Source organism: Mercurialis annua, linkage group LG6 (assembly GCF_937616625.2).
Source record: "Mercurialis annua linkage group LG6, ddMerAnnu1.2, whole genome shotgun sequence".
In the NCBI taxonomy this organism is placed as follows: Eukaryota; Viridiplantae; Streptophyta; class Magnoliopsida; order Malpighiales; family Euphorbiaceae; genus Mercurialis; species Mercurialis annua.
The window spans coordinates 25,383,526-25,392,438 of NC_065575.1; the positions used below are offsets into that span (position 1 = coordinate 25,383,526).

Genomic DNA, 8,913 nt, shown 5'->3' on the forward strand with positions numbered 1-8,913 from the left:
TGATTATACCTCCCATATGGAAGTCACTCTTATGGACTTACAATCAACTACTCAAAAGGCCGAGGAACCTTTTATGGACTATTTCAGAAGATGGTTACAAAAAGCTTCCCAACTCAAGAATCAGATCGGTGAAAAGGACCAAATCCACCTCATGATTAATGGATCACTACCTAATATCAAGAAGGAAATAGCATGTTTTCCATTCAAAATTTTTAGAGACCTCTGTGATTCTGCGTTGCAAGCTGAAAAGGTGATAAAAGAAAGAAATAAGGCTTACGCGAGCTTCAATACTAATAACAGAAAGGGTACAAGTATAACCTCAAATCCAAACACCTCAACAAAATTTTCTGACGTAAAAGCACTAAGCAGTCCATCTCGAACATACTCTAGCTTTAAGCTTCCCTTGTCAAAGGTCTTCGAAGAGCTTAAAAAGAGAAATCTAATTGCACCCTTAGACCCAAAACCTTTACCATCCAAAGTGTCATCAAATTTTAACCCTAACCTAAAATGCCTATACCACCAACAAATTGGACATGACACGAACACTTGTTATAGACTCCGAGATATCTTGCAGGATCTCATTGATTCCGGAAAAATTCCAAACCCCGATGACCCAAACAGACCATCAACTAAACACAATCCTTTATCCAACCACCAAAATAATAGTAACAGAAATTATCAAGTTGTACCTGGTATTTATATGCTCACAATTGATGTTACCGATGAAGAGGAAATCTTAAGCTTTATCCAAGTGCACGCGCCGAATCCACAAAGAACCAAGCTCTCCCCATATGAACCCCTACCAATATCTGTAATTGGTAAGGATCCATCGTACGAGGCTTTCAAAAGAAGGTGGTGCTCTCCAAATCACGACTAACATGAAGAGGAACCCTCTGATCAAACCATAGAAAATTCACAAAGCATGTATGTCAAAATGGTTAAAGGAGTACCAGATTCAGGATATCTTGTGCCTTCCGATTTTTGGGAGTCGATGGAAATTGACTATGAAAGTATATCACCAGATTCAGATAACTTTTGGGTGAGTCAATGTGGAGAAACGGAAGCTGTGAAACCAATTACTCGGAGTGGTCGCTTCTACAGTGACGCAAGAGAGAAGGAAAAAGAAAATAATACGCGAGGAGATGCAATGAAAGAATGTGAAGAGGATGTGGTGTTGAAGCAGCTGAGGCAAACTAAAGCAAATGCAAGTGTGTGGGATTTGCTAGTTGCATCCAAAACCCATAGAGATGCAATGTTTGAAGCACTCGCTAGTCTGAACATAAATGTTAACAGTACTCCTCAAGACTTGGTTCAATTAGTCAAAGGGGATGCATACATTATCTTCTCTGATAAAGAACTAACATCTGAAGGTAGGAAATATATTCGAGCATTGTACATTCAAGTGGAAGCTAAAGGGATGATTGTTCCCAAAGTCATGGTAGATGACGGCTCGGCGTTAAACGTTTGTCCTCTAAAAGTGTTACCCAAATTGGGTATAACTAAAAATGACATGCAAAAAATAGAATCAATAGTGAGAGCATATGACGAGTCTAAAAGACCAGTGGAAGGAACCTTCAAAACGGCTGTAAAAGTGGGACCTATTGAGTCTATAGTGGAGTTCATGGTGGTGGATATACCAATCAGTTATGCACTACTACTTGGTCGACCTTGGTTTCATGCTTTAGGCGGAGTTCCATCCACCCTTCATCAGAAGATTAAGTTCCCATTTAACAATGAGATTATCACTATATCAGCTGAGGAGGACGGCATATGTTCTAAAGTTAATCTAGAAGCTGAAAATCCTCCAATTACTGGTTTCAACTTAGTTGGTGGAATATATGAGGATTATATGGATCCTCAAGTTGCTGTTATGATGAAGAATATGAAATTTTTCCCTGACTTGGGATTAGGGAAGAATCAGCAAGGCACCCCTACCATTCCTGTCCTTCGAGGACAAAACACCAGGGTTGGCCTCGGTTATAACCAAGAAACTGCCTATAAAAGTGCAATGCAGACTGAGAGAGGTATTTTTCTAAAGGAAGGAACCCATCATGTTTACAAGAATATGAAACCTCAAAAGGAGTGGCCCGGTTGGGAAATTTTCAATGATGCCGTCAAGGATGTTTGCATTAAGAAGAAGTGGGATGTCAACAATATGCTGATAGGTCTAAACCATGTTGTCGGTGTCCAAGCTGAGGTCGAGACCATCTCGATGGAGGACTATGTCCAGAATAATTCTAAAACTCTTAGTTTAGATGATGATGTTTTTATTTCTGATGTAATGGATGACAATGATGTATTCCTTTCCAAATTCAATGAAATAAACACCAACTTTGCTTATTTGTTTGATGTTTTTCCTAATGCAAGCATATGCACATTAGATTATTTGCATAGCATATTTCATATAAACTCAATGCATTCTATCTCATTTAATTTGGGTACAACCGAAAATCCTAAAGAAATACTTTTAGGAAGCAATTGCACTCCTGAGTTTAAAGAGAGACATGAGAGAATACTAAAAGATAAACAAGTAGCATTTGCATGGACTTACGAGGATATGCCAGGAATTGATCGACATATCGCTCAACATTATATTCCGACATATGATGACGCCAAACCAATTAAGCAAAAGCTTAGACGAATGAAGCCAGAGTGGGCGCAAAAGGTTAAAGAAGAAGTGGAAAAACAGATTGAGGATGGATTTCTAGAAGTAATTGATTATCCAGAATGGCTAGCCAACATTGTTCCTGTAGCCAAGAAAGATGGGAAAGTCAGAATGTGTGTGGATTACAGAGACCTTAATAAAGCATCTCCTAAAGATGATTTTCCATTACCTAACATCGATGTGCTAGTAGATGCAGCTGCAGAAATGTTATGGTATACTTGTTGCGATGGCTTCTCCGGCTATAATCAAGTATTAACTGCCCAAATTCACAAGGCTAAAACATCCTTTATCACTGAATGGGGAACCTTCTGTTACAAGGTTATGCCATTTGAATTAGAAAATGCTGGATCTACATATCAACGTGCAGTGACAACCCTATTCCACGATATGATGCATAAAGAAGTAGAGATATATGTGGATGATATGTAGTAAAAGCAAAGTCCGAGGAAGAGTACTTTGAAGCCCTTGAAAAATTTCTAGATAGGGTCATTAAGTACAACCTTAGACTTAACCCAAAGAAGTGTATTTTTGGAGTTGGGTCGTGCAAATTATTGGGATATGTAGTAAGCCAAAAAGGGATAGATATTGATCCAGACAAAGTAAAAGCTATCAAAAAGATGCATTCCCCGAGAACAGAGACAGAAGTCCGAGGATTTCTAGGAATGTTGCAGTACATAAGTAGGTTCATAGTCAAACTAACTTCTTTGTGTGCTCCAATTTTCAACCAATTGAAGAAGAGTCAGTCAATGATATGGTCTGAACAATGTCAAGAGGCCTTTGACAGAATTAAAGAATATTTGTCAAATCCTCAAATCCTCAAGCCTCCTAAATCAGGAAAACCTTTGACTTTGTATCTTTCCATAGAAGAACAGTCGATGGGGGCTATGCTAGCACAAGAAGATGTGGGATATGTGGAGCATGTTGTGTACTAGCTCACCAAAAAATTAAGTGAAAATGAACAAAAGTACACGATGATAGAGAAAATGTGTTTAGCAATGGTATGGCTCACTAAAAAATTAAGGCATTACTTTATGACCTACCAAATCGATGTGGTATCAAAGATTGATCCTATGAGATACCTATACAAAACTCCTTCTTTAATCGAAAAGCTTGGAAGATGGTTACTTTTGTTGTCCGAATTTGACATACAATACATATCCAAGAAAGTAATCAAGGGAAGAGCTGTGGCTGAATTTTTGGCATAAAATTCAGTAAATGATGATGAGCCCATTGACTTTTCTTTTCCAGACAAAGAAATTGGGTTAATAGATATTGGAAAATGGAAAATGTACTTTAATGGCGCTGTGAATAAAAGTGGAGCTGGCATTGGTGTCATTTTGATATCCCCGGAAGGAGAATGGATACCACTATCCAAAAGATTGGATTTTTGGGTGACTAATAACATGTATGAATACGAAGCGTGCATCTTTGGGATGGAATCTTTGAGAGCAATAGGAGTTAAACACGCGGATATCTTTGGAGACTCTAGTTTGGTGATTAAACAAGTGAGAAAAGAGTGCGAGATAAAAGAAGAAAAATTAAAACTATATCTCCAATATATTGAAGTACTCAAGACGCATTTTGATGTAGCGGAGTTAGATTTATCCCTAGGGAAGAAAACCAGATTGCAGATGCACTTACTGGGTTAGCATCAGTTTGGGAAGATCCGGGAAGATTGTTTATCAGGCCTTTAGTGATGGTGAGAAGTAAAGTTCCTTGTTTTGAGGGGACAAAAGTATTAGACATCACTCAAGATGAAAAACCATGGTATTATGATATTCAAAGATTCATTCAAGATAAACAATATCCAGAAGCTACTACAAAGAAGGACAAAAATTTGATCTGAAAACTAGCACAACAATTTTTCTTGTTACAAGGAAAGATATACAAGGGTCACCATGATCTACACCTGCTATGTGTAGATGAAGAAGAGGCCAAGCAACTCATGGAGGAGGTCCATTCTGGATTTGTGGACTCCATATGAATGGAAAATAATTGTCGCGCAAAATTATGAGGCAAGGATACTTCTGGCTGACAATGGAAGCCGATTGCATCCACTTTGTTAAAAGGTGCCATAACTGTCAAATTCATGGAGATCTGAGCCATATCCCACCATCAGAGTTACATAGTCTGACCTCGCCTTGGCCCTTCTCAGCATGGGGTATTGACATTATTGGTAAAATTCATCCGACTGCGTCAAACGGTCATGAATTCATCGTGGTCGCCATAGACTACTTTACACGGTGTGTAGAAGCCAGTCCTACAAGATAATGGGGGAAAAAAAATGGCCGAGTTCATTGAAAATCGTCTAATATATAGGTATGGGGTTCCACACCATATTGTTAGCGATAATGGAGTTCAATTTCAAGGAGAAGTCAGGCATCTATTGCATGAGAATGGAATTGAGCATCATAAGTCTTCACACTATAGACCTCAAGCTAATGGCGCGGTGGAAGCGGCCAATAAAAATGTCAAAAAGATCCTTGCCAAAATGGTGGAAACATATAGAGATTGGTCGAAGAAATTGCCTTATGTCTTACATGGATATAGGACGACGGCAAGAACGTCAACTGGTGCAACTCCATATTCGTTGGTATTTGGAATGGAAGCGGTCCTACCAGTGGAGATCGAATTGCAGTCACTCAGAGTGGTATTTGAGGCCCAAATTCCAGAATACGAATGGGCTAGAGCAAGATATGAACACTTGACCATTTTGGATGAGAAGAGAATACGAGCGTTGTTCAATAACCAGATGTACCAAAGGCAAGTTGCCAGAGCATTCAATGAAAAGGTCAAAATAAATAAGATAAAAGAGGGTGACCTGGTGTTGAAACAATCAAGACCAACACCATTTGATCCAAGAGGCAAATTTCGACCTAATTGGGAAGGTCCATACTTGGTTAAAAAAATCATGTCAGAAGGAGCTGTCAAACTATCCGACATGGAAGGCAATGAATTCACGGAGCCGATCAATCTGGATAGGCTCAAAAAGTATTATGTTTGAGAAAAGGTGTGATTTATCCCGCTAGGTTATGATGTTCCAAAACAACCTAGGTGAAAGTTAAGGATTTGAGAGAAAATATTTAGTCTGAAAACCCTCTATGGGCGAACTAATAATAGTTGTGCAAAGTGTTAAAGTATTGTACCCTCGTTAAAATGAAATAAAATACATTCAATTGGCTTTGAAATATTTGTGGAAATAATTATCGATCCGCTCTTGCCCAAAAAGGCCGAAATACGTGGACTTTGATCCTGCAATTGCAGGTACATAGGCACTCAAATCATTGAGTTCAAGTCCAATCTCTAAAAAAAATCATTTCTTTCACACCTTTCCTTTAAAAATAAATTTTGGATGTCCATGACGAACTACGTGGACTTTGATCCTGCAATAGCAGGTACATATGCACTCAAATCGTTGAGTTCAAGTCCAACAAAAAAAACATTATTTTCATGCACCTGTATATTGAAAAATACCTACTCATATTCTCTATAAAAAAACATACCTTCCTCAAACCTTTCTTCGACCTATGAATTTTTCTTTCAGTTTACATCCATTACGTCACAAATAAGAGCTCGTCAAGTTGAAAACCCACAAAGGGCGACTTGAGAAAAATTGGGCAAAGTTTGTTGAGTTGAAAACCTGCAAAGGTAGCTCAAGTAAAAATAAGAGCACTAAAGAAAATGGCTCGTTAAGTTGAAAACCCACAAAGGGCGACTTGAGAAAAATTGGGCAAAACTCGTTGAGTTGAAAACCTGCAAAGGCGGCTCAAGCAAAAATAAGAGCACAAAAAAAAACTCGTCGAGTTGAAAACCCACAAAAGACAACTCGAGCAAAAATAAGAGCAGCTCGCTGTGTTGAAAACCCGCAAAGGGCGGCTCAGGCAAAAATCAGAGCACAAATTCACTAAGTTGAAAACCCCCAAAAGGCAGCTTGGATCAAGATAAATGCAAGTACCATCAATAAAAAAAATTCTAGCAACTGAACCAAATTTGTGGCTGTATGGTGATCTGTCAAGACCTTTGAAGCCAGAGAAAATGAAATAAAGATTAGTTAGATCATTAGCGATGACCCAATCGGGGGCATCTGCTTATACTCACACATTTTCATGCATGTAGTCTCTAAATAAATTAGGCGCATTAACATACACAACATCTTTAAAGGTTACTTTCGGGATATTCTTGAAAACATACAAAGCAATGTGGAGATATCAATTTTCAACTTTCAGCCGATAACAGGCTATTAAAATGTGTGGACCTATGAACGGTCTATGGTATTCATAACTTACACAACGGTTATAAAGTTATAGCTTATACAACGGCTTTTAAAATGTGTTGACCTATGCACGGTCTGTGGTTTTCATAACTTACACAACGGTTATGGAGTTATAGCTTATGCAACGGCTATGAAAATGTGTGACCTATGCATGGTTTGTGGTACTCATAACTTATACAACGGTTATGAATTGGTAGCTCATACAACAGCTATTAAAATGTGTTGACCTATGCACGGTCTGTGATATTCATAACTTACGCTACGGTTATGAGTTGAGTAGCTCACACAACGGCTATAAAAATCTTTTCAACCTACACAACGGTCTTATCAGTGGACCTATGCACGGTCTGTGGTGCTCATAAATTACACAATGGTTATGAGGTAGACGGTCTACACATGGCTGTCTTAAACCCTTCACAATTGTGTGGCTTACGCATCGCCTAGTTACTAACTTTCACCTGGTCATAGCTAGCACATCAGCTATTGATTAACTTCTAACTGCTCGTAGTTGGCACATCAGGTATTTACTAACTCTCAATTAACCCATAGTCTACATACCGACTATCAGCTAAGTTATAGCTATCACACCGGCTATATCACTAATTTTATAACTAGTTTACCAACTTTAAGGGTGAATCTCACAAAATTTATAAAAACCCCTTTCTAACGTCAAGTTTTCTTCTTTAATTTTATAATTAAGATTAAAACTAATGCTGGCACGCTTACTTAGTGCTCATGCCTATAAAACAGAAGTCACATTTTGAGTTTAAAGACACCAGGGAATACATAGAGCAATCTGCCCACAAAAGAAATTTTTGTCTCTCTTCCTTTTCATCTCTTCACCTTTTAGTTTGGTGTTCAATCTAAAATATTTCTTTCCTCACTTTTAGGTTGGGGCTCAATCTAAAAGTAAGTAATTCCTTGTTTGTACATTCCTTTTCTGTTAATTTCTTTTAAGTTTTGAGTTCATCAATAAGTAAATGTGAAGTAGTAACAACAATAAAACAACAATAAAATCAGAAGCAATTTGAATTCAAGCATAAACAGCAGCTTGCAGCTGTAAGTATCCCAACCAGTTTTTATCAATGTGTTCAATAATTACAAAATCATTTGCATCGTTTTAAAATAAAAAAATAAACAAATGAAACCCTTTTTCTAAGCAAAATCTGGGTAATCACAAAAGCAGACAATAGAGGATCCTAAACACACAACCAACAAAATATTGGCATAAGGCCACATTACACCAAAATGATCACATGAATCAAGAATCAAGTTCAGAAAGTCATCTGGGTAACTTTAAACTGCATTTTCATCTCAACTTGTGCATTTAGAATATTGGCTCTAAATATACTTTCTTCTTTCTAACCAACTAGTGTGCTTCTTCAAGAAATCCATGTCTGTGAAACGAAAAGAGCATTTTTTTTGTTAGTAATCTGTTCACATAAACTCCATAAAAAAATGAAATAAACATAGGATGTTTGTTATCTCAAATAGAAACCGATAAGCCATCGAATCACCATAGGAAACAGTCTGCCATTGTCCCAATTTTGTATTGAAATCAAGTTATTAGGATAGATCTACCAAGAACCCAGAAGATAATAAACCAGAGTAGACTAGTCCAAAATCAAATGCAAACCCACATGAACATAATGAAAAACAATAGGTTAGGATTCAAACCAAACTAAAAATATAACAGAAAAGAGAAGAGTAAAAACAAAGCATCTGTAAACCCTTCGCCTTGCAACGTGAATTTGTGAATCGAACAGAAAATCATTCGATTTATTAATCTTTATAGAGATACATCTGTATCCAAAAATTTATAAAACCCTAGAAAGCAATCGTTTGGATCATTCAATTTTTATGAACCAGACAAAATGGAAGGGACAAATTTAGAGAGAACGGCGGCTCAGAAAAGAGATGAAGAGAAGTTTCATTTTCTAAGGAATTAGGTTTAGTCTCGATTTATTCATGGGTC

At 37.5% G+C, this 8,913-nt stretch overlaps 2 protein-coding genes across 2 annotated transcripts; both read left to right on the forward strand.

Annotated features, from left to right (window-relative positions):
• The first annotated feature begins 934 nt into the window (after positions 1-934).
• Positions 935-3,597, forward strand: LOC126687702 (uncharacterized). Its single transcript, XM_050382259.1, has 2 exons — positions 935-3,026; positions 3,095-3,597. Exons 1-2 carry the CDS (start codon positions 935-937, stop codon positions 3,595-3,597), a joined length of 2,595 nt encoding a protein of 864 aa, XP_050238216.1.
• Positions 3,598-3,619: 22 nt separating this feature from the next.
• On the forward strand, positions 3,620-4,511 carry LOC126687703 (uncharacterized). Its single transcript, XM_050382260.1, has 3 exons — positions 3,620-3,629; positions 3,914-4,181; positions 4,256-4,511. Exons 1-3 carry the CDS (start codon positions 3,620-3,622, stop codon positions 4,509-4,511), a joined length of 534 nt encoding a protein of 177 aa, XP_050238217.1.
• The last annotated feature ends 4,402 nt before the right edge of the window (positions 4,512-8,913 follow it).

Coding starts and splice junctions, on each gene's coding strand:
- LOC126687702 (XM_050382259.1), top strand. CDS start 935: ATGGTTAAAGGAGTACCAGATTCAGGATATCTTGTGCCTTCCGATTTT. Junction 3,027..3,094: donor TGCTGGATCTACATATCAAC/GTGCAGTGACAA, acceptor GATGATATGTAG/TAAAAGCAAAGTCCGAGGAA.
- LOC126687703 (XM_050382260.1), top strand. Junction 4,182..4,255: donor ATTAAACAAGTGAGAAAAGA/GTGCGAGATAAA, acceptor ATTTTGATGTAG/CGGAGTTAGATTTATCCCTA.